The following is a 26,633-nucleotide window of genomic DNA, read 5'->3' as shown; positions in this document are numbered from 1 at the left end:
GCAGCTTGGGTTATCCGGGGTAATAATGTGCTGTACCTTGATTGTTAGCGCTATGAGCATACCTAGTGTGGAGTTTGGCGCTATATAAATGGACACATTATTATTATTATTATTATTGCAAACTGGGCATTTTTGACGAAGCTGATTTCAGAAACGATACACACTCTATACCTTTGCTGAGAGCATACTCCACTCGGGAAACGAAATGCAAAAGGACATCCGGGATACTTCGGACACACAGAACATTGCACTGTCAGTATATGCGTTTCATTGTGGATTTAGTAAACAGGTACCAGGTTATCAACATGATACATAATATTTTGGGTTGATTGAGGGGGGAAGGGAGATCGGAGAAATTTGGTCTACTCCTCCATTCAGAGTAAAACATGTTTCTAATCAGAGCCCGAAAACATAGGGTGATTGTAACATGCAACAGAGATGATATGTACATTGATGGTGATTCATGATACCATTTTTTAGTGAACCATTGATATTATTTTCACCAAAACATTGCCTTAAACGCCCAAATGACTGACTGAGTTTAGTTTTACGCCGCTGTTAGCAATATTCAAGCAATATGGATAGGCCGACACCAGAAATGGGCTACACACATTGTACCGATGTCGGGAATCGAACCCGGGTCTTCGGCGTGACGAGCAAACGCTTTAACCACTAGGCTACCCCACCGCCCCAACGCCCAAAGGAATCTCTTTCGGCGGATAATCGAGACTGGGTATTCTCTGACGTTGACGTTGACGTTTTATGATTAAGTAAAATCTCCTTGAAACTGACACGTTAGACCGATAGATTATTTAGCACCATAAAATCCATCGGCAACGACACTAGGTTTGGGCTTTAAAATGTTCTAAAGTAGCATCTGAAGTGCAGTTTTCAATTTTTTTAAATATTCGTTTTATTTATTAAATCAACCAATAATAGCATATGTTTCGATAAGTCGAGTAAAAAAGTACACAATTGCATATGTATAGGCAAATATGGCGGCGGGGTCAGACATGATGTCATATTGTGTCTCAGAACGAGGCAGTCGGACGACATTAGAGAGTTCCGAAGTGTGGTTATCATTGTCACGTGTTATAACAGCAATGAAATAGAAAGGAAATGGCCAACTGTCCGAAAGTTTGATGGTCACTGATTCTATTGTTCGGGAGGGTGATGGGGAGTATTTTCCTCCCTCCGTGTTCTCGATGGCCAGCGAAATGCCAATGCTTGGATCGTTCCTCAGAGCGTCTTGGTCGTGCCACATTCGGAACTCGTACTCACTTGCTGCAACAATACAAACATGTTTTAGTGAAGACAGACAAATGAAAAAACATCCGGACAATGTCCCAATGCGAGAGATTCGAACGCTGAAAACTGACGATGAGTTCGCTAACAGACAAACTGAATAACATTACAACAGGCATTGATCTGACAATTTACCTGATTAAACGTGCCAAGAGGCCACGTGATAGTGTCTATAAATGGTTGCAAATTGTGCATTTTCTATGTGAGAGATCGGAGCATCTTATGTTGTGGGTAGGGATGCTTGTGATTATCAGATCAATCATAAAGTTTGGTTCAACTTAAGAGTCATGTAGCGTCTGCAAAACGACTTGCTAGGAATGCAGGTTTATCCAAAGACACTGCCTGTAAAGACGGTTGAAAAAATTACTGGCACCTTGTACTCTGGGTAAAATGTAGAGTGAAAAATGGAACAATGTATTTTCAGAATCCCAACATTAAAAAACGGAAGATAATGGAAAATGAAGTTTCAGCATCACAACATAAAAAAACCGGGCGATAATGGGAAAATGAATTTTCAGCATCACAACATAAAAAAACAGGCGATGTTGGGAAAATGAATTTTCAACATCCCAACATAAAAAAACCGGTCTTAATCTTTATATCATACACATACAAGTAGCTAGTTAATATTAAACAGTAAGAGGGTAACTCCGATCAAAAGGAGAGTATGATATGAAAGTAGACTAACGTTTAGTCCCTGAATACATATAATTGTTATAGAAGCAAATAAACCCATTTAAATTGAAAAGGTGCCCCAGTGAGACCAGAGATTTTGGGAAATCTAGACTTGCTTCATTTAGGGCTTTAGCATTGCAGGGAGGGCTAAGCATTGGGGAAAATAATATGGTTCAGGGATTGTGAGACAGACTAGATATGAAAGCTATACCTGTTCCTTCTGTCCAGTCATCTCCGGGCGCAGTCCACTGAAGCGTGACACGGTTGCCCTTGACCTCTGTGGGAACGAGGTCAGTAATTGGAGATGGCGGGAACTGATCGACTTTCAGATTCAGTCCCCGCACGTCGAATGCTCCTGGCCCTTGAGATGGTTTTCGTGCCATGGGTTCCACAGGAGATGTTATAATCTTATCTTCAAAATTCTCGAAATCTGTAGAAAACAATTCAACTCAATTGTCAGTTCTGTCCAGCCATTTTGTGTTCCTTACATAATATGTTTCGAAAAATGTCTGAATATGTAATTCATTAAAAATGATATAAGTTAAAAAGGGTACTACAAATTGATGTGTGATCTTCCACAATTAAACGCTTGGTTGACACATGTTATCGTATCATGTTGCGTAGATCGATATGCTCATGCTGTTGATCACTGGATTGTCTGGTCCAGACTCGATTATTTACAGACCGCCGCCATATAGCTGGAATATTGCTGAGTGCGGCGTTAAACTAAACTCACTCACTCATGTTGCGTAGAAACATGCTCGTGGATAGTCTGACCCAGTTTGTTAGATTTAATGATAAATGCAGGCAGGAAAATGTCCATAGATAAGAACAGGAAAATTTGTCGGCTATGTAAATCCGCAGTTGAGAATGAAATCCACTTTATGCTAGTCTGTCCCTGTCATTAACGTAAACCATATTGGGCAATATGAACGTTGCATTTCTACTATCAGCGTAAGTTTAGATCAGTACATCCAGAGGAAGTTGAGTAGTCAAGCGACATTCCACGATTGCATTGTGTAGAATGTAAACATTGCGAACGTTACCGTGTCGCTGAAAACTTGTGAGTCGAATTGACACATTTTAACCGTCGTAAAACATAAACGTAATGTTTCCACCAGTGATGTTAGCTGCGTGAAACAGCTGCAAACCAAGAAACGGGATGCAACGGGTAGTTTACTGTAGGAGGCCGTACAGAGGCGATGACAACTGACATGCATCGTGACGTCACCTTACATAATGTATTGTTGACGTAATGTAAAATGTATAATTCGATTACGAGGGGCACACTAGAATGGCGCAGTGACGGGATAACGTCAAAGAGGTTGGTTATTATTCAATTGTTAGCGATATTGTTAATCCATCCCGATTATTGTATAAAATTGCTATACCTTTATTGTCTCATAATGTATTTTTTTTTTTCGATTGTTCTAACACGTGGCAAGGGAGTAAGGCATCTTAGCCGGTGAATTCGCCAGTGTATACCGTCAAACCAGCTACGTCAGCACCTGTGAAGAAGATCGTTATTAATATCCACAGGATGGATTTAGTATTAGGAACCTTGGTTTGGTGCATCATGAAATGTCAGCTTTAAAGATGAAGGAAGTGTGGAAAATCCAGGTTAGAATTGGTCTTCAGTAAACTGACGCTGTCCTACGAGGGCGACCAATAGGGTGGTCAGGCTCGCTGACTTGGTTGACACATGTCATCGTATCCCAATTGCGTAGATCGATGCTCATGCTGTTGATCACCGGATTGTCTGGTCCAGAATCGATTGTTAACAGAAAACCGTCATGTAGATGGATGTTGCGGACTGCTGAGTTCAGCAACCAACACAACAATCGCAATATATTACGGTCAGCCAGTGCTCTATACCGAAAGGTGCATTAAGTAGCTCCTTTACATAGATTGTGACATGGTATGAACATTAATGCACTGTTGTAACTTTACATATGTCACGAATGCCGCAATTTTCAAAGTACCTTTTCCGTCATCTCTCTCAGGTCCACATTTACAGCATCTGCATCTGGTCTTTCAACTGTAGCTGTCACCTTGGCCTTAATCAAAGGGAGTAACCTCGTGTCACTGATACGTAGATCCGGGTTATCGCAGGACTTTGACGATTATGCTGTCAAGCCATGACTGGACCTCATACGTTTCGGAGTCCTGTTTGGGGTCAGCCTTGACAGTCATTATTACCGCTTCGGGTCTTGAATGCACGGACTTGCTTCTAACCGTCACGTTCCATTCACCTGGCTGTTAACCAAGCATAGATGTCACGCATCGTTACCTCGGTTTCCACCGACTCAAAATATCAATATACAGGCAAAACCCGTTGTGTCGAAGCAAAGACACTTACGTAAAGACTTCGCGTAATCTGAGGTTCGACATGCACACGCAAAATGATGACTATATAAGGAATACGCTGGGACCAAGCTTTTACTTTGAGAAATCCGTAGCCATATTTTTACGCCTCTTTTACTCCTGTTCCAGCAATATCACGGCAGGGGACTCCAGATATGGGCTTCACACATTGTACCCATATTTTGAATCGAACCAGGGTCTTCGGCGTGACGAGCGAACGTTTTAACCATCAGGCTACCCAAGTTACCCAACTGCCCCTTATAAGAAGGATGTAATTTTTCGATGAGTTGTCTAAGATTCATTCTTGGGCTGCTCTTATCATAGAGGTCTTGTACCCAACACTGACCTGCGGGTTGTCAAAGGTGAACTTGTCCACTTTGAGTCGTAGATCTTCTGTGTACTGAGGTGAGTTTCTGTCATAGGTCCTGTTCTCGGGGTCTTTAATCTGCAGCTACACATACAGAGGAACGAGGTGAGGTAAGGTGAAATTGGGTTTAACGTCATGCTTGAGAATATTTCGCTCATATGACGACGTGCATGCGATGTGTATGTGTGCGGCGGCTGCTTGTACTAGCCCAGACTTAAGCTGGTTTTATAGTGCTAGCCCACTGAGATACCATGCCGCAGTGAAGCATGGAATACCCTACTACCAGACACATTAAATTGACACCGAGCCGACCAGTCCTTGTTGTACCCATCAAAGCCGAGCGGCCAGACAGGGACCAACAAGTACCATATTTTAACGTCTTTGGTATGACGCGGTCGGGGATCGAACCCGCGACCTTCCGCTCTCCGGGCGGACGCTCTAACCACTACACCAAGGAGGCGGTACAGAGGAACGAACTGTACTCATGAATACACGACACGTCGTATGGATAACAACTTTGTCATTCTTTATCTGGACGTTTCTAGAGCTAAGTCTTGCTCCTTCATCAGGTGATAGTATGACCCCCAAGAATCACCTGGTGGAGGAGCAAGACTTAGCTCTAAAACGGTGTAAAGAGAAAATGGTGTTGTCCATAAAACACGTCGTGTATCCATGTTCGTCCAACTTTTAAATAACGTTCAAGAACTTCGAACTGTACTCAGAAGGAAGGGTTCGCGAATTTCTATTGAATATTGGTAGCTAGAAGTACCAGTTCACGAACAATCCAATACAATTCACCATGGACTAACAGCTAGTCTCTGAAATGAACATATTTTACAGAAAAAAAAGTTCATAGTAAAAAAAAAAATATAATGAAAAGGAGCGCTGAGACTTTCATCATTTTGAGCTGAAGCTGTGACTTGCCACATTTTCTAGACTTGCGTGGACCTTCTGGGGTATATTTGCTTCAAGGTCTGTATGACAGTCTACATTCACCATGACAATCATGTGTATGTTTGACTACCTCAATGTCCGAGTTCTCTGGAGAAGTAAACTGGAAAACGGTCTTATTGACGGTGGAGTCTATTGGTACAGGTTGTTCAACCACAGGTTTGTCCTTGCTTACTTCTAGTGGTAGGTTCACAATCTGGAAATATGTAAATACTTACATTAGTCTTATACATCAAATTTCAATGCCACTGAATAGTGACGGAGTGGTTTCCGATGCTTATGTTTGACTTAATTTGAGAGCAGCGTGTATCGCATAAAAACTATTTTATGTTTAACTAGGACATTTTGTTTTATGTGACACCCAGCCTAACTTATCGTGAAGATCGTTACGTGAAGGAAATCTCCAGTCTTAGAAATGTGATATGAGGTGAACGCAGCTAGAGTATTTTAGGCCGATACTCTTATTGCGATTCCATCGCTATATGATATTCTTCCCTAATACCATATTGAGAATGCACACTTTAAAAGGAAAATTACCTACACTAATTACAGAGGTGGAATCGATGTGATCAATAATTATTTCACAAGAACAAAATCCTCTGCTCTTGGAGGTTATAATTGTGATAGTCAGTCGGCACACAATGCACCTCGGGCTTGGCGATGTGAAAGACGGACATGCACAAACGAAACAACCAAAATAAAACGACTGGTAATGCTTTAGGCTAATGTTATATCATTTTAGCCAATAAAATTTGTTATATTTCGCTTTTTCAGGTGGGGAGTTGGCTTGCCCTTGTATATGTTTTTTGACAAGAGCATCCGCTGGGACAGGATACATTAACCTTTGGTATCATCACAATCTAAAAGGTGATTCATAGACACATGCTGTTGGCAGAGATTTCTTAGGAATAGGAAAATGACTTTGCTTATATTTGCTGGATATTCTGTACTCAGTTGCCAGCCGATTTCTGTTTCTGTTTCGATTAAACATTCGCTTGTGTCGGTACCTCAATGGGCTGCTCCTCCACACACAACATGTTGAAATCTTGCCACAAGTTGCTGACGACCTGTGTGAGGGTTGCTGACTGGGCTTTCTCAGTGTAGTAGCCATACACTCCACCTGAAACATCGTTATGTTTAGCCATAAACTCCACCTGAAACATCGTTATGTTTAGCCATAAACTCCACCTGAAACATCGTTATGTTTTAGCCACACTCCACCTGAAACATCGTTATGTTTAGCCATACCTCCACCTGAAACATCGTTATGTTTAGCCATAAGCTCCACCTGAAACATCGTTATGTTTAGCCATACACTCCACCTGAAACATCGTTATGTTTAGCCATAAACTCCACCTGAAACATCGTTATGTTTAGCCATAAACTCCACCTGAAACATCGTTATGTTTAGCCATACCTCCACCTGAAACATCGTTATGTTTAGGCATACACTCCACCTGAAACATCGTTATGTTTAGCCATACGCTCCACCTGAAACATCGTTATGTTTAGCCATAACTCCACCTGAAACATCGTTATGTTTTAGCCATAAACTCCACCTGAAACACCGTTATGTTTAGCCATAAAGCTCCACCTGAAACATCGTTATGTTTAGCCATACACTCCACCTGAAACATCGTTAAGTTTAGCCATAAACTCCACCTGAAACATCGTTAAGTTTAGCCATACACTCCACCTGAAACATCGTTAAGTTTAGCCATAAACTCCACCTGAAACATCGTTAAGTTTAGCCATACACTCCACCTGAAACATCGTTAAGTTTAGCCATAAACTCCACCTGAAACATCGTTATGTTTAGCCATACACTCCACCTGAAAAACACCACATTTAGCCATACGCTCCACCTGAAACATCGTTATGTTTTAGCCATAAACTCCACCTGAAAGACCACGTTATGTTTAGCCATAAACTCCACCTGAAACATCGTTATGTTTTAGCCATACGCTCCACCTGAAACATCGTTATGTTTAGCCATACAGTCCACCTGAAACATCGTTATGTTTAGCCATACACTCCACCTGAAACACCGTTAAGTTTAGCCATAAACTCCACCTGAAACATCGTTATGTTTAGCCATACACTCCGCCTGAAACAACTACATTTAGCCATAAACCCCACCTACGGAAACATGGTTATGTTTAGTAATACACTCCACCTGAAAAATCATCACATTTAGCCATACACTCCACCTGAAACATCACCACCTTTAGCCATAAACTCCACCTGAAACATCGTTAAGTTTAGCCATAAACTCCACCTGAAACATCGTTAAGTTTAGCCATAAACTCCACCTGAAACATCGTTATGTTTAGCCATACACTCCGCCTGAAACATCGCGACATTTAGCGACACGCTCCACCTGAAACATCAGCATATTTAACCATACGCTCCACCTTAAACATCACCACATTTAGCGACACGCTCCACCTGAAACATCAGCATATTTAACCTTACACTCCATCTGGAACATCACCACATTTAGCCATACACTCCACCTGAAACATCACCACATTTAGCCATACACTCCACCTGAAACATCACCACATTTAGCCATACACTCCACCTGAAACATCACCACCTTTATCCATAAACTCCACCTGAAACATCGTTATGTTTAGCCATACACTCCACCTGAAACACCGTTAAGTTTAGCCATAAACTCCACCTGAAACATCGTTATGTTTAGCCATACACTCCGCCTGAAACATCGCTACATTTAGCCATAAACCCCACCTGAAACATGGTTATGTTTAGTCATACACTCCACCTGAAAAATCATCACATTTAGCCATACACTCCACCTGAAACATCACCACATTAAGCCATACGCTCCACCTGAAACATCACCACCTTTTACCATACTCTCCACCTGAAACATCACGACATTTAGCCATACACTCGACCTGAAAGACCACCACATTTAGCCATACGCTCCACCTGAAACATCACCACATTTAGCGACACGCTCCACCTGAAACATCAGCATATTTAACCATACACTCCATCTGGAACATCACCACATTTAGCCATACACTCCACCTGAAACATCACCGACTTTCACAATACAATCCACCTGAAACATCCCCACATTTAGCCATACACTCCACCTGAAACATCACCACATTTAACCATACACTCCACCTGAAACATCACCACATGTAGCCATACGCTCCACCTGAAACATCACCACCTTTATCCATAAACTCCACCTGAAACATCGTTATGTTTAGCCATACGCTCCACCTGAAACATCACCACATTTAACCATAGGCTCCACCAGAAACATCACCACATTTCGCGACACGCTCCACCTGAAACATCACCACACTTAGCCATACGCTCCACCTGAAACATCAGCATATTTAACCATACACTCCACCTGAAACATCACCACATGTAGCCATACACCCACCTGGAAACATCACCACATTTTAAGCCATACACCCACCTGAAACATCACCACATTTAGCCATACACCCACCTGAAACATCACCACCTTTATCCATAACGCTCCACCTGAAACATCGTTATGTTTAGCCATACGTTCCACCTGAAACATCACCACATTTAGTCATACACTCCACCTGAAACATCACCACATTTTAGCCATACTCTCCACCTGAAACATCACATTTAACCATACACCCCACACTTAGCATCACCACATTTTAGTCATACCTCCACCTGAAACATCACCACATTTAGCCATACACTCCACCTGGAAACATCACCACATTTATCCATAAATCCCACCTGAAACATCGTTATGTTTAGCCATACACTCCACCTGAAACGGCATCGCTTATATTTAGCCATCCGCTCAACCTGAAACATCACATTTAGCCATACACCTCCACCTGGAAACATCGCCATATGTTTAGCCATACACTCCACCTGACACATCGGCTATATTTAGCCATCCGGCTCAACCTGAAACATATCCCACATTTAGCCACATACACTCCACCTGAAACATCCCTATATATTTATACACATATACAGTCCACCTTGGAAATATGACCATTACATTCAACCATACGTCTCCGCATCTGGAAACATCACCGTTATGTTTAACCATCGGCTCCACCTGAAACATCGTTATGTTTTAGCCAAACTCTCTACCTGAAACATCATTTATATTTAGCCATCCGGCTCAACCACGAAACATCACCACATTTAGCCATACGGCTCAACCTGAGAAACATCGCTATATTTAGCCATCCGGCTCAACCTGAAACATCACCACATTTAACCATACGCTCCACCTGAAACATCGTTATGTTTAGCCATACTTCCATCTGAAACATCGTTATATTTAGCCATCCGGCTCAACCTGAAACATCACCACGATTTAGCCATACACTGCACCTGAAACATCGCTGTATTTAGCCGTCGGCTCAACCACCAGAGCTTATCCACGATTTAATACATACACTCCACCCTGAAACATCGCTATATTTAGCCATACAGTCCACCTGAAATATGACCACATTCAACCATACACTCCACCTGAAACATCACCACGATTTAACCATACGACTCCACACTGGAAAACATCACGATTTAACCATACCTGCGCTCCACCAGAAACATCACCACATTTAGCGGCATACACTCCACCTGAAACATCACCACATTTAGCCATACGGCTCCACCCGAAACATCAGCATATTTAAGCCATCACGGCTCCACCATGCCAGAAATATCACCACATGTAGCCATACACCCCACCTGAAACATCACCACATTTAGCCATACACTCCACCTGGAAACATCATCACATTTAGCCATACACTCCACCGCTGAAACATCACCGCTTTGCACATCCATAAACTCCACCTGAAACATCGTTATGTTTAGCCATACGCTCCACCTGAAACATCACCACATTTAGTCATACTCTCCGCCTGAAACATCACCACATTTAGCCATACACTCCACCTGAAACATCACATTTAACCATACGCTCCACCTGAAACATCACCACATTTAGTCATACACTCCACCTGAAACATCACCACATTTAGCCATACACTCCACCTGAAACATCACCACATTTATCCATAAACTCCACCTGAAACATCGTTATGTTTAGCCATACACTCCACCTGAAACATCGCTATATTTAGCCATACGCTCAACCTGAAACATCACATTTAGCCATACACTCCACCTGAAACATCGCTATATTTAGCCATACGCTCAACCTGAAACATCCCTATATTTAGCCATACAGTCCACCTGAAACATGACCACATTTAGCCATACCTCCACCTGAAACATCCTATATTTAGCCATACAGTCCACCTGAAATATGACCACATTCAACCATACACTCCACCTGAAACATCGCCACATTTTAACCATCCGCTCCACCTGAAACATCGTTATGTTTTAGTCAAACACTCCACCTGAAACATCGCTATATTTAGCCATCCGCTTAACCTGAAACATCACCACATTTTAGCCATACGCTCAACCTGAAACATCGCTTATATTTAGCCATCCGCTCAACCTGAAGCTATATTTAGCCTATCACCACATTTAACCATACGCTCCACCTGAAACATCGTTATGTGTTTAGCCATACTCTCCATCTGAAACATCGTTATATTTAGCCATCCGCTCAGCCTGAAACATCACCCACATTTAGCCATACACTGCACCTGAAACATATATTTAGCTGTATTTTAGCCCGTACGCTCAATCTGAAACATCGCTATATTTAGCCATACACTTCACCTGAAACATCGCTATATTTAGCCCATACACTTCACCTGAAACATCGCTATATTTAGCCATACGCTCAACCTGAAAACATCGCTATATTTTAGCCATACACTTCCACCTGAAACATCACCACATTTAACCATACACTCACACCTGAACATATTTAGCCATACATTCGGTACAGGGCAGGCAGTACAGTGGTTGTACAGGTAGTACCATTGGTTGTATAGTAGCGGCAGCAGTGCAGTAGAAATATGGGTGTAGTAAGACCAGATTCGTTGTGGTAGAGGTAGTTGCAGCAGCTGGTACAGCAGAGGGTTGCGGTAGTTATTAGTTTAAACAGCAGTTACAGTTGTAGTTACAGTAGGATTACTTCTCCATGAAGACCTACAGTAGGATATTTAGGCCGCGTCAACAGCAGAAACAGCTGTTGGGAGAGGAGGAGTTATATATCAAGTAGTACTAGTAGTAGTAGTAGTAGTAGTAGTAGTAGTAGTAGTAGTAGTAGTAGTAGTAGCAGTAGTAGTAGCAGTAGCAGTAGTAGTAGTGGTACCAGTAGTAGTAGTAGTAACAGTAGTAGTGGTACCAGTAGCAATAATAGTAGTTGTTGTAGTAGAATCAGTAGTAGTAGAAGTAGTAGTATGAACAGTAGTAGTAGTAGTAGTAGTAGTAGAGACGGCGGTGGTGGGTGTGACAGTAGCACCATGATAGAAAAGGTAGACGAAAGTATAGTTGTTTGGCACCCGCAATGTTCTGAAGTAGCAGCATCAAAATGGTAGAAATTTATAGTGATCAATGTGGCTGTAAAAATAGCAGTCGCAGCAAACTTGATGGCAGTTGCGTCATTCAGAAGCCGGTGACAGCATTAGAGGTATTAGAAAGACCTGATGTAGAAGAGTTATTAGATGTGTTACTGACAAGAGTGCAGCTGTTCTCGGTGTCTTAGTCAGGGCAGCTGGAAATATAATTGTGATATTGTTCAAACTTTAATTTTCTTAATGCTCTTAATTTTGTAAAATATAAGATATCAGGGTTTTATATTCGAATTGGAACAATTTACCGCCATTTACCGCCATTTACTGATTGTGGTCCACATACATCCATGCACCGTGGTCAGTATATATACTTCCTTTAGACTCACTTAAAACACTCACTATATGTTTTGTATATATATATGGTTACATCGAATATTGATTTCTCCACTACCGGTAACTTGGTGAAACCAACTGCAAACCTTATGCAGATGTATTGCACGAGGATCATGCATCAAATTGCTGGAAAGCATGTGCATATATCGTGCATGTGAACAGCTTCGTTCAGGAGTAAAGTTTTGTTAAGAATTCGCCAATTTTCACTGATTTTAATCATTTATTGAACTCATGACAATCATCTTTTCAACGTGACGAATTTGTTTTACAATCTATCAGTCCATGTGTAAACAGTACCTTTAAACAGTATGCAATATTTGGCAAAAATTAGTTTAGAACAGTTGCCTGAAACTTTTGAAACGAAGTATAATAAAAGTCACCCTGGTTGTCATGATAAACCTGCTATTAGGATTTAACTAGTGATGTGTCTCAACATACGCCCCACATTTCTGGTGTCCCCCGTCGTGATATTGATGGAATATTGCTAAAAGCGGCGTAAAACCAAACTCACTCACTCACTCAACATACGCCCCAACTTCCTGCAGATTGTGATGCTCTACCTGTAGCCTGACAGAGCTCTCCCAGAGACTTGGAAGCATCACGCCCCAATGCTATTGAATGGACCATCACTCTTGACTCAGTGATGTCCTCAATGACATCAGCGATTGTCGGGCCTCCTTGTGGGTTCTCCTCGCCGTCGGTAATCAAGAGTATTCTGTCCTCCTCACTGGTTCCTTCACGACCAGCACCTTTCAGCAGCTGGAACCAGACAACGACGTACCTTTAGTCTCTCTTAGGTTGAAAGACAAGACGATCCATGCCCACGGAGATTCGTTCAAAACCTAACCCGTACCCGTAGCTAAATATCTCGTCTTTTGATGAATTTGTACTTTATGTGACTAACCCGTACTAAAATTTGGGGAACCCGCAGCTCAAAAAAAGGTTTGGGCACCGATTGTCCAGTTCCCTGCGGTTCATGACGGTCCTGTTCTTGTAAAATCAAGTCAACCGAATTACAGTTGGAAGAGCGTTAACGAACAAAACGATTACTTGTTTCGTGTCTGTCCTAATGCTGTTGGTATTTGCCTCAGTTTACAACGACCTTTCACGAAGGATAGCCTTGTCTCTACATCTAAATCGTGACGCTATAAATGCATACATATAATCTACAGTGACATCAACAATGCCTGTCCACTAGATACGGCTTCTTCCTACAGACTGCATTACACAATACATAACAATGTTATGAACGTCGACCTACTGCAAGTGCATCTTTCAAGGCCTGTCCTATTCCCGTGGCTGCTCCTAGTTGACGATCCTGCGTTACCAAGTCGACTAGTCGTCCTTCATCTTCATCACTGGTGAGCTTGGTAAGACTCCCTACTAGCATGACGCTATACTCATGAAATGTTATTATTCCAATCTCTGAGTTGGTGGGAAGCACGTCCTTTATAAAATTTCTAGCCACTTGCTTCTGCCTGAATACACGAGAATCCTGAAAAAAGACGACTCCAGAAAGTATATACATTATAAAGAACATGTACAATTCACCATGTCCACTTACATCAGTCATAGATAACATCCACAACTCGCAACACACCCACTTACATCAGTCATAGATAACATCCACAACTCGCAACACACCCACTTACATCAGTCATAGATAACATCCACAACACACCCACTTACATCAGTCATAGATAACATCCACAACTCGCAACACACCCACTTACATCAGTCATAGATAACATCCACAACTCACAACACACCCACTTACATCAGTCATAGATAACATCCACAACTCGCAACACACCCACTTACATCAGTCATAGATAACATCCACAACTCGCAACACACCCACTTACATCAGTCATAGATAACATCCACAACTCACAACACACCCACTTACATCAGTCATAGATAACATCCACAACTCGCAACACACCCACTTACATCAGTCATAGATAACATCCACAACACACCCACTTACATCAGTCATAGATAACATCCACAACTCGCAACACACCCACTTACATCAGTCATAGATAACATCCACAACTCACAACACACCCCACTTACATCAGTCATAGATAACATCCACAACTCGCAACACACCCACTTACATCAGTCATAGATAACATCCACAACTCACAACACACCCACTTACATCAGTCATAGATAACATCCACTACACACCCACTTACATCAGTCATAGATAACATCCACAACACACACCCACTTACATCAGTCATAGATAACATCCACAACTCGCAACACACCCACTTACATCAGTCATAGATAACATCCACAACACACCCACTTACATCAGTCATAGATAACATCCACAACTCGCAACACACCCACACATCAGTCATAGATAACATCCACAACTCACCACACACACTTACATCAGTCATAGATAACATCCACAACACACCCACCTACATCAGTCATAGATAACATCCACAACTCGCAACACACCCACTCCACTTACATCAGTCATAGATAACATCCACAACTCACAACACACCCACTTACATCAGTCATAGATAACATCCACAACTCTCATAACACACCCACTTTACATCAGTCATAGATAACATCCACAACTCACAACACACCCACTTACATCAGTCATAGATAACATCCACAACTCTCGCAACACACCCACTTACATCAGTCATAGATAACATCCACAACTCGCAACACACCCACTTACATCAGTCATAGATAACATCCACAACTCGCAACACACCCACTTACATCAGTCATAGATAACATCCACAACACACCCACTTACATCAGTCATAGATAACATCCACAAACTCGCAACACACCCACTATACATCAGTCATAGATAACATCCACAACTCACAACACACCCACTTACATCAGTCATAGATAACATCCACAACTCGCAACACACCCTTACATCAGTCATAGATAACATCCACAACTCGCAACACACCCACTTACATCAGTCATAGATAACATCCACAACTCGCAACACACCCACTTACATCAGTCATAGATAACATCCACAACACACCCACTTACATCAGTCATAGATAACATCCACAACTCACAACACACCCACTTACATCAGTCATAGATAACATGCACAACTCGCAACACACCCACTTACATCAGTCATAGAATAACATCCACAACTCACAACACACCCACTTACATCAGTCATAGATAACATCCACAACTCACAACACACCCACTTACATCAGTCATAGATAACATCCACAACTCACGCAACACACCCACTTACATCAGTCATAGATAACATCCACAACTCGCAACACACCCACTTACATCAGTCATAGATAACATCCACAACTCACAACACACCCACTTACATCAGTCATAGATAACATCCACAGCTCGCAACACACCCACTTTACATCAGTCATAGATAACATCCACAGCTCGCAACACACCCACTTTACATCAGTCATAGATAACATCCACAGCTCAACACACCCACTTACATCAGTCATAGATAACATCCACAGCTCGCAACACACCCACTTTACATCAGTCATAGATAACATCCACAACTCGCAACGCCACCCTTACATCAGTAATAGATAACATCCACAACTCACAACACACCCACTTACATCAGTCTTAGATAACATCCACAACTCTTAACACACCCACTTACATCAGTCATAGATAACATCCACAACTCACAACACATCCACTTACATCAGTCATAGATAACATCCACAACTCGCCCAACACATCCACTCCACATCAGTCATAGATAACATCCACAACTCAGTAACACACCCACTTACATCAGTCATAGATAACATCCACAACTCGCAACACACCCACTTACATCAGTCATAGATAACATCCACAACTCACAACACACCCATTAACATCAGTCATAGATAACATCCACAACTCATAACACATCCACTTACATCAGTCATAGATAACATCCACAACTCGCAACACACCCACTTACATCAGTCATAGATAACATCCACAACTCGCAACACACCCACTTACATCAGTCATAGATAACATCCACAACTCACAACACACCCACTTACATCAGTCATAGATAACATCCACAACTCGCAACACACCCACTTACATCAGTCATAGATAACATCCACAACTCGCAACACACCCACTTACATCAGTCATAGATAACATCCACAACTCGCAACACACCCACTTACATCAGTCATAGATAACATCCACAACACACCCACTTACATCAGTCATAGATAACATCCACAACTCGCAACACACCCACTTACATCAGTCATAGATAACATCCACAACTCACAACACACCCACTTACATCAGTCATAGATAACATCCACAACTCGCAAACACACCCTTACATCAGTCATAGATAACATCCACAACTCGCAACACACCCACTTACATCAGTCATAGATAACATCCACAACTCGCAACACACCCACTTACATCAGTCATAGATAACATCCAGCACTCACAACACACCCACTTACATCAGTCATAGATAACATCCACAACTCACAACACACCCACTTACATCAGTCATAGATAACATGCACAACTCGCAAACACACCCACTTACATCAGTCATAGATAACATCCACAACTCACAACACACCCACTTACATCAGTCATAGATAACATCCACAACTCACAACACACCCACTTACATCAGTCATAGATAACATCCACAACTCGCAACACACCCACTTACATCAGTCATAGATAACATCCACAACTCGCAACACACCCACTTACATCAGTCATAGATAACATCCACAACTCACAACACACCCACTTACATCAGTCATAGATAACATCCACAACTCGCAACACACCCACTTACATCAGTCATAGATAACATCCACAACTCGCAACACACCCACTTACATCAGTCATAGATAACATCCACAACTCGCAACACACCCACTTACATCAGTCATAGATAACATCCACAACTCGCAACACACCCACTTACATCAGTCATAGATAACATCCACAACTCGCAACACACCCACTTACATCAGTCATAGATAACATCCACAACTCACAACACACCCACTTACATCAGTCATAGATAACATCCACAACTCGCAACGCACACCCACTTACATCAGTAATAGATAACATCCACAACTCACAAACACACCCACTTACATCAGTCTTAGATAACATCCACAACTCGCAACACACCCACTTACATCAGTCATAGATAACATCCACAACTCACAACACATCCACTTACATCAGTCATAGATAACATCCACAACTCGCAACACATCCACTTACATCAGTCATAGATAACATCCACAACTCGCAACACACCCACTTACATCAGTCATAGATAACATCCACAACTCGCAACACACCCACTTACATCAGTCATAGATAACATCCACAACTCACAACACACCCACTAACATCAGTCATAGATAACATCCACAACTCGCAACACATCCACTTACATCAGTCATAGATAACATCCACAACTCGCAACACACCCACTTACATCAGTCATAGATAACATCCACAACTCACAACACACCCACTTACATCAGTCACAGCTCACCACGCCCACTTACCTCGCTCATAGTTAACTTACACAGCTCACCACGCCCACTTACCTCGCTCATAGATAACCTACACAGCTCACCACGCCCACTTACCTCGCTCATAGTTAACTTACACAGCTCACCACACCCACTTACATCGTTCATAGAAAAGGAGTCATCAAGCAGTAATACAACGCGACGTCCACACTGCTTCTCTTCCGGGTTCTTGTCCTGGTCGTTGTCGTTGTACACAACAGTGACTGTGACTGTGACTGCCTCAGTTGGCGTCTGACCTTTCTGACTGTGGTCGTCGTGACTTTTTATGATGTCCGCCACAGTTTTCCCCTTACAAGCTTTCTCATGATTTCTGGACATTCTCTTTGAAATCTGTGAAACAGTGAAATAATACAGTCACACTTAGCACCAATATCTGATTGAAGTAACACGTACACTTGTACATTTAGAGACACTCGATGCCAGTGATTGTTCATATATGTGTATCTATACATTTGATTCTCAGCGTGAGAGCACGTATGAAGCGCAGTTCTTGTGTCCTCCTCTGTGATGTTACTGGAATATAGATAAATGTACTCACTAACTCACTCACGTACTCTGTATTGTTAAACTAACTATGAAAACTGAAGGATGTGTTTCACAAATAAAACAAGTGAGTTTAGTTTGACGCCGCACTCAGCAATATTCCAGGTATGGCGGCGGTCTGTAAATAATCGAGTCTGTACCAGACAAACCAGTGATCAACAACATGAGCATCGATCTACGCAATTGGGAACCGAGGACATGTGTCAACTAAGTCAACGAGCCTGACCACCCGATCGCGTTAGTCACCTCTTACGACAAGCATGGGTTACTGAAGATCAAATTCTAACCCGGATCTTCACGGGTTAAATATACCAAGACAATAACCAATCCGCGGAATATAATATATTTAGGAAAAAACGCTTTTTATAACTTACCGTTTCATCTGATATAACATCGTCGAACACCCCCCAGCGATATCGAGCAAACTGGTTTGCAAGGAGGATGCCTACCAAAGAAGAGGAAACGTTTCTTTGTACGCAACACGTTGTAATATATGTCGTAATGGTCAAAAACATTTTTGTTTATGAAAATCAATATCGTTGCTAGAGAGACATAATAGTATGTATGTTGCACTGTTGGGAATTGAAATTCAGCGGATCCGGATTTTCGGATAAATATGCATTTTTGGAAGTATTATATTTTGTTTCACGGGAATGTCGTCCAGGATAGGCAAGGTTTCCAGATATTTGAGGTCCGGATAAGCAGGCTTCCACTGTATTACGAAACAGATAATCCCTTCTGTAATCTATTTATGTACTGACAGCTTCATTCATTGTTTAACACCATTTGACCATCTGTATAGATTTCTCTTAAGTCATCCTGAAATATAATGTCCTGTGACGCAGATTATCCTTTTGAGTAGACGAGTGATGGTTGACGAACCTTGTCACAGGAAACACTAACCATTTTCATTAAAATATTTCCATACGTTTGATCTTCTTGTTTCGGTATTTTGGTTCTGGTCATCTATGTTCCGTTTTAACGAGGTGTTTCCTTGTCAATCAACCAATTGTTACCCAACGTTACATTAAATGCTGATTGTTTGTTTTTTCGTTTGTCTGTTGTTTAACACTTCAGCAGGTATTCCGGCCTTTGAGTACTTACTGGTTTATTGTTTATGTGTTGCGGATTACATGTTCCTGAACAGAGAAGCAGATGGTGTTCCTCTTCTGAACACGACTTCCGCAGACCTACATACAAAATAGCTGCCTCGTCCGAGTGAGTCTCACATATATAGAGTTCACTGCGGTCATGACGAACTAGTTACCACTAATTTAAATTCGTTATAACCGTAGTTCGTTATACACATAGCGACTAAAATATACAGTCATGTGGTCGGGGAAAATAGCTTGGCATATCTGTGTCAACGCGTGGTGTATGCGTCGACTGGGGAATTAGCTCGGAATTAAGACGAAGTGTGCGTTGATGAAGACGAAGGAATACGTTGAGCTCAAACTTCTTTAGTTACATGACAAACAAATACACAAGACATAAATGTGGTGAGCGGAGTACCTGCTCAACCCCAGGGCCCCGTTCCTCAAAGCGATCGTAGCGCTACGACAGTCGTAAGTCTATGTTAAAGTATGGGAGTTACGATCACCTTAGCGCTACGATCGCTTTGAGGAACGGGGCCCTGGGTGCCGTTCCACTAACCGATCTTACCTAAGATCAATCTTAGCAGGTTACGTCAATTTTACAATCGTCTTAGCTAAAAGTTACACCCGTTCCACTACCCGATCTTAGGCCGATCGTAGCCGTTCCCGATCTTACGATCCGATTCAAGCTTAGATTGAGACTCTTTCGTGCGAGGCACGAGTTATCTCCCTTTGCATAGTCTAGCAAATGATGGAAGTAGTTTACGAACCAACTGAGTGAGTGAGTGAGTTTAGATTTACGCCGCACTCAGCAATAGTCCAGCTATATGGCGGCGGTCTGTAAATAATCTAGCTAAGATGCATAGCGTTCACTAACATGTTAGTGAACGCTATGTATCTTAGCTATAAATAATCGAGTCTGGACCAGACAATCCAGTGATCAACAGCATGAGCATCAATATGCGCAGTTGGGAACCAATGACATGCGTCAACCAAGTCAGCGAGCCTGACCACCCGATCCCGTTAGTGGCCTCTTACGACAAGCATGGGTTATTGAAGTTCAATATTCTAACCCGGGCCTTCATGGGTATTTTTCCAACCAAGTGTAAACGTGGAGAAAAAAACTAGAGCAAAATATTAGGGTAGTGAGCACCTTGGTTTCAGGTGCATGTGCGTGTGAACGCTGGGTATCAGGCATAATATAATAATAATAAATGCATATTTATAGTGCGCCTATTCCACATCCTGGGGCATGCTCAAAGCGCCATGTACAGATAATTTACACGAGAGTATTTACAGCCGAGATTATAAGTAATATACTGAGAACAGGTTTTAAGTCTGGACTTTAAAAACGTCAATGGTGTCAGAGCTTTTAATATGTGCCTGAACCTTGTCAATCAGAATAAACAAGGCGTGAGGAGGCAGAATGTAAAATTTGTCAGTGGTCTTGAATAACACGCGGCCTGCCTTTAGAATCCCCCACCAAATAAGCGCACGTGAAATCAAATATATTTGTATCTTTTTGTTTCAGAACATTGTTCACTTCACGGCTGTCCCTATTCTTAACCATGACTTTGCAATATTGTTGTACAAATGTGTTACACCGACTCGCTCGGCTGTGTTCCCATGACGACAGTGGTCAGACTGGCCTGACATTTGTAAGGTTTCAGTGCAGTGTTTGTTTACATCACAGAAATATACAAATTCATTTCATGGGGGATTTTAGGGGACGCTCGCGGTGAAATGCTCGCTCTTATTTTTCACATAGAATAGGAAAGCCACCATTTTGGTTTCTCTACGATTGATTTTAGCTATCCTAAGTTGGTCATGAGCAACTTAGACTTTGAATCTTAACTTTACGATTGACTTAGGTAAGACTGGTTAGTGGAACGGTATGCCGATCGTAACGTCACGCTAAGATTTGGATTTTAGGGGTTTACGATTGGCGTAGGGCTAAGATCGGTTAGTGGAACGGCACCCTGGACGTTTCCCACGAGCGGCATTATCCTGCTCGCGGGCGTCCCTTCACAGACAGTCGGAATACCGGACGCGTTCTGTTTTCCTTCTCAGTCTAGATGTGAGCATACTAAGTATATATACAGTTTTTGACAACAATGGACAGGCGACGACTCATCAATGGACAGACAGAAAAACAATAGCACTTCCTTGACCAGTTGATGTGATGGCAGACACGGCCAAGGGCAATGGCCAATAAGGGTTTTAAATGTCATATACAGTAATTAATATAATTGCCTGACAAGTCAGTGTACAATGCGGAAGTGATAAGGATTACATAGAATACAGATTAGCGTCATATAAATAATTACAATAAACTCTCACATCTCTTACATAGGTTTTTTACTTTTTAAATATTTGGACGATGACTGTCCTGAATTAGTCACTATAACATCTGTATTAATGGTCGTTATAAACGTGATCCTTATAAACGTGGTTTGTTACAATGCATGCGTGTTCGGTATAAGGGACCGTTCATAATTTATGGCTGGTTAGTGTGTGTGTGTGTGTGTGTGTGTGTGTGTGTGTGTGTGAGTGATGATTTTTATGGAGAAGCATGTACAATGTGAATGATCCCCCCTAAAATTTATCTACAAAATAAGTGACCCCCCTGCATGTCATGTACAAAATCAATGACCCCCTCCCCATAATTTCTAAGCATGATTTTAAACATAATTTTATATACGAAATTGCTGACAACCCCCTAAACGCACTTTCTTATAAGCGTAATTACTCTATACTTACTAATGAGGCTTTAGACTTGCACAAGTCTCTACCGTAATATTTAATAGTTTAAATGATAATTCTAAAATTAATATTAATAATTAGACTGTCCGCTTATCTAGACTTGCCTCTTTGAAGGATAGACTCACTGTACATCCATGGGCTCAGCATTCAGTACAGCCTTGGAGCAACGCTAACCATCAGGTAACGTCAACGTTTACTACTACGAGACTACCTGGAAGCGGGACTTACCACGTTGTTTATGCTTTGTGCAGTCAGTCTTTCCGAGGACAAAGCCCGGGGTGAGGTGCACGCAGCGTTGCATGGCCCCACACGTCCAGGTGGGCTGGGTGTAGGGCTGGTCTCTGTAGTAGGGGTGGGGTCGGTCTACCCTCATGTCCGCCTCAGAGAACGTCAGTTTGTCATTCCTGTCCCCCATCTGCCAACTGCTGGGCACCAGGATGGTAGCAGTGCGCATGTACAGACCTGTAGCAGAGTACAGACTCTCCGAGGCATCCTGTAGGAGGGTCTGAAAATATAGTCTTAAACTGTTGACACCCCGTGCACACGTAACCTTCAATATGTCAATATCGGACACTAGTTAGCCTAGTGAGATAGCAGGTGTGCAAGGTGCATGTCATGTGAGATATCTCATTTACAATTCATGTGAGATATTTTATGTGTAAGGTACATGTCACGTGAGATATCTGATGTGAAAGGTAAATGTCACGTGAGATATCTGATGTGTAAGGTACATGTCACGTGAGATATCAGATTTGTAAGGTACATGTCACGTGAGATATCTGATGTGTAAGATACATGTCACGTGAGATATCTGATGTGTAAGGTACATGTCACGTGAGATATCTGATGTGTAAGATACATGTCACGTGAGATATCTGATGTGTAAGGTACATGTCACGTGAGATATCTGATGTGTAAGATACATGTCACGTGAGATATATGATGTGTAAGGTACATTTTATGTGAGAGATAGTTGATGTGCAAGGTAAATGTTATGTGAGATATCTAATGTGAAAGGTACATGTCACGTGAGATATCTGATGTGTAAGGTACATGTCACGTAAGATATCTGATGTGATGTAAGGTACATGTCACGTGAGATATCTGATGTGTAAGATACATGTCACGTGAGATATATGATGCGTAAGTAAGGTATATGATGTTTATGTGAGATAGTTGATGTGTGCAAGGTAAATGTTATGTGAAATATCTCATGTGAAAGGTACATGTCACGTGAGATATCTGATGTGTAAGGTACATGTCACGTGAGATATCTGATGTGTAAGGTACATGTCACGTGAGATATCTGATGTGTAAGATACATGTCACGTGAGATATATGATGTGTAAGGTACATGTCACGTGAGATATATGATGTGTAAGGTACATGTCACGTGCGATATTTCATGTGTAAATTGCATGCCACGAGAGATATCTGATGTGTAAGGCACATGTCACGTGACATATCTAATGTAATGAAAGGTACATGTCACGTCAGATATCTGATGTGTAAGGTACATGTCACGTAAGATATCTGATGTGTAAGGTACATGTCACGTGAGATATCTGATGATGTAAGATACATGTCACGTGAGATATATGGATGTGTGATAAGGTACATTTTATGTGAGATTGTTGATGTGATGAAGGTAAATGTTATGTGAGATGTCTGATGTGAAAGGTACATGTCACGTGAGATATATGATGTGTACACGGCACGTGAGATACATGTCACGTGCGATATTTCACGTAAGTATAAGTGTAAGATACATGTCACGTGAGATATCTGATGTGTAAGGTACATGTCACGTGAGATATCTGATGTGTAAGGTACATGTCACGTGAGATATCTGATGTGTAAGGTACATGTCACGTGAGATATCTGATGTGAAAGATACATGTCACGTGAGATATCTGATGTGTAAGGTACATGTCACTTGAGATATCTGATGTGTAAGGTACATGTCACGTGAGATATATGATGTGTAAGGTACATGTCACGTGAGATATCTGATTTGAAAGGTACATGTCACGGGAGATATATGATGTTTAAGGTACATGTCACGTGAGATATATGATGTGTAAGGTACATGTCACGTGAGATATATGATGTGTAAGGTACATGTCACGTGAGATATATGATGTTTAAGGTACATGTCACGTGAGATATTTGATGTGTAAGGTACATGTCACGTGAGATATATGATGTTTAAGGTACATGTCACGTGAGATATCTGATGTGTAAGATACATGTCACGTGATATATCTGATGTGAAAGGTACATGTCACGTGAGATATATGATGTGTAAGGTACATGTCACGTGAGATATCTGATGTGTAAGGTACATGTCACGTGAGATATATGATGTGTAAGGTACATGTCACGTGAGATATCTGATTCGTAAGGTACATGTACATAATAATGGTGTGAAGGTGCCACGTGAATTATTTCCGATAAGGTGAAATGTAGTTTCTTTGTTAGCACATGTCAATGGCAGGTAAATGTTCGTAACGGTGCCAATGTTATGGCCTTCCCATCAAACAGCCCCTGAGGAAATTACCTACTCCTTTGAGGTTCATATTATAGGTCAATGTTGTCCTCGGATATCCTCAGGGTACGGTGAACTCGCCATAGCGACTTACGAGAAAGAGACCGCCTCCGTGGTGTGATGGTTAGAGCGTCTGCCCGGAGAGCGGAAGGTCGCGGGTTCGATCCCCGACCGCGTCATGTACCAAAAGACGTTAAAATATGGTACTTGTTGGTCCCTACCTGGCACTCGGCATTAATGGGTACAACAAAGACTGGTCGGCTCGGAGTCAGTATAATGTTTCTGAGTGGGGTATTCATGCTTCACTGCGGCATGATATCTCAGTGGGCTGGCACTATAAAACCAGCTTCAGTCTGGGCTAGTAGAAGCAGCCCCACATACACATACACACGCATGCACGTCGTCATATGAGCGAAATATTCTCAAGCACGACGTTAAACCCAATTTCAGCTCACCTCACGAGAAGGATATCCAACCCGTGTAACGTAATCAGGGTCTTGCTGTTGAGTTCCCTTCAACCGTTCAGTGCACGCATGACAGCACACGTCCCGTGATGGCTTATAACTTCACGGTAGCTCAGCAGTGACTGCATATTATGTTACGCAAGGCTCTCTAGCTTAAATGACCTGCGAAGATTGTATACACGGATACAGCTTGGAGAAAACTAGGATTCGAACCCACACACATAGCTTTCTAGAGAACAGAAAGGACGAACTCTACCCGGGGCATTAAGGCACCTCAGAGTGTGATATAAGTTTCGCTATTTTGGAATATATGAGTCTTCACAATAATACAGTCAGATATATATTTTAAAGGTACAGCACACACAGCGCAAGTGTCAAGGTAACCTACCTGGAGTTTTTCAACCATCTCCACTGACTTTGGAACATGTTTGTTGATTGCGATCGTAATGTCTTCATACCCTCCATTTGTTAGCGACAGTTTCGTTGCCATAGCCACGGACATTAAAATTAGACACACAAGGCCTTCGGACTGGAAACTTGCCAACACAGTCATGGCTGAACAAACTGTAGTTATGCAGTACGGAGGAGATCGTAATTGAGTGTAGTAAAGTGTTGTCGAATTCTCTGTACAGTGTAGCTAGCTTTCCTTGTCACTGCCGTGGATAGCGCTGTCTCCATTTCCCTGCTGTAACTCTTCCGTCCTCAGTCTGGAGAAATATGAACGCTGACGTATACATAGCTAAAAATAGCCACTGGGAATTCCCCACGAAAGGAAAAGCGTCGCATTAAACTGTTGCATGTGTGAGGTTGTATCTGCTGAGCATGCGTAAATTGCCAAACTTAGTCTTGTGGTGTGATGTAGATTAGTTTTACCTAGATAATGTTTGGGAATCGTAGCGGTATAACGTTGTGTGGGCATAAGATTACATAGAGTTACCTCCCGTAGACCACTCAACCATTATTCAGTGTGACCTTTGACCGTTGTCAGCTGATTCGAAAGCTGACTTTTAAGACTCCCTTTTCGTTTTATTTCAGT

The 26,633-nt window shown here is 42.0% G+C and overlaps 2 protein-coding genes across 2 annotated transcripts; both read right to left on the bottom strand.

Moving 5' to 3' along the window:
• Nucleotides 1-261: 261 nt before the first annotated feature.
• On the bottom strand, nucleotides 262-2,464 carry LOC124288492 (calcium-activated chloride channel regulator 2-like). The gene is made up of 2 exons (XM_046725010.1): nucleotides 2,192-2,464; nucleotides 262-1,284 (listed from the first exon to the last, which is right to left on the bottom strand). Exons 1-2 carry the CDS (start codon nucleotides 2,361-2,363, stop codon nucleotides 926-928), a joined length of 531 nt encoding a protein of 176 aa, XP_046580966.1. The 5' UTR covers nucleotides 2,364-2,464; the 3' UTR covers nucleotides 262-925.
• Nucleotides 2,465-3,415: 951 nt separating this feature from the next.
• Nucleotides 3,416-26,340, bottom strand: LOC124288484 (calcium-activated chloride channel regulator 1-like). The gene is made up of 11 exons (XM_046725003.1): nucleotides 25,986-26,340; nucleotides 22,814-23,090; nucleotides 19,103-19,173; nucleotides 18,285-18,515; nucleotides 13,823-14,056; nucleotides 13,122-13,320; nucleotides 6,670-6,782; nucleotides 5,736-5,858; nucleotides 4,691-4,795; nucleotides 3,963-4,236; nucleotides 3,416-3,488 (listed from the first exon to the last, which is right to left on the bottom strand). The coding sequence occupies exons 1-10, from the start codon at nucleotides 26,148-26,150 to the stop codon at nucleotides 4,084-4,086; spliced, it is 1,671 nt and encodes a 556-aa protein (XP_046580959.1). The 5' UTR covers nucleotides 26,151-26,340; the 3' UTR covers nucleotides 3,416-3,488; nucleotides 3,963-4,083.
• Between the last annotated feature and the right edge of the window lie 293 nt (nucleotides 26,341-26,633).

Source organism: Haliotis rubra, unplaced genomic scaffold, assembly GCF_003918875.1.
Source record: "Haliotis rubra isolate DU_JTF1 unplaced genomic scaffold, ASM391887v1 Scf419, whole genome shotgun sequence".
NCBI lineage: Eukaryota > Metazoa > Mollusca > Gastropoda > Lepetellida > Haliotidae > Haliotis > Haliotis rubra.
The sequence above is the reverse complement of the archived record's forward strand: the minus strand, read 5'-3'. Positions and strand labels throughout refer to the sequence as shown.

Coding starts and splice junctions, on each gene's coding strand:
- LOC124288484 (XM_046725003.1), bottom strand. CDS start 26,150: ATGACTGTGTTGGCAAGTTTCCAGTCCGAAGGCCTTGTGTGTCTAATT. Junction 19,174..22,813: donor CACAAAGCATAAACAACGTG/GTAAGTCCCGCT, acceptor CTTCTTTGGTAG/GCATCCTCCTTGCAAACCAG. Junction 6,783..13,121: donor AGAGCTCTGTCAGGCTACAG/GTAGAGCATCAC, acceptor ACGATGTTTCAG/GTGGAGTGTATGGCTACTAC.
- LOC124288492 (XM_046725010.1), bottom strand. CDS start 2,363: ATGGCACGAAAACCATCTCAAGGGCCAGGAGCATTCGACGTGCGGGGA. Junction 1,285..2,191: donor TGACTGGACAGAAGGAACAG/GTATAGCTTTCA, acceptor GTATTGTTGCAG/CAAGTGAGTACGAGTTCCGA.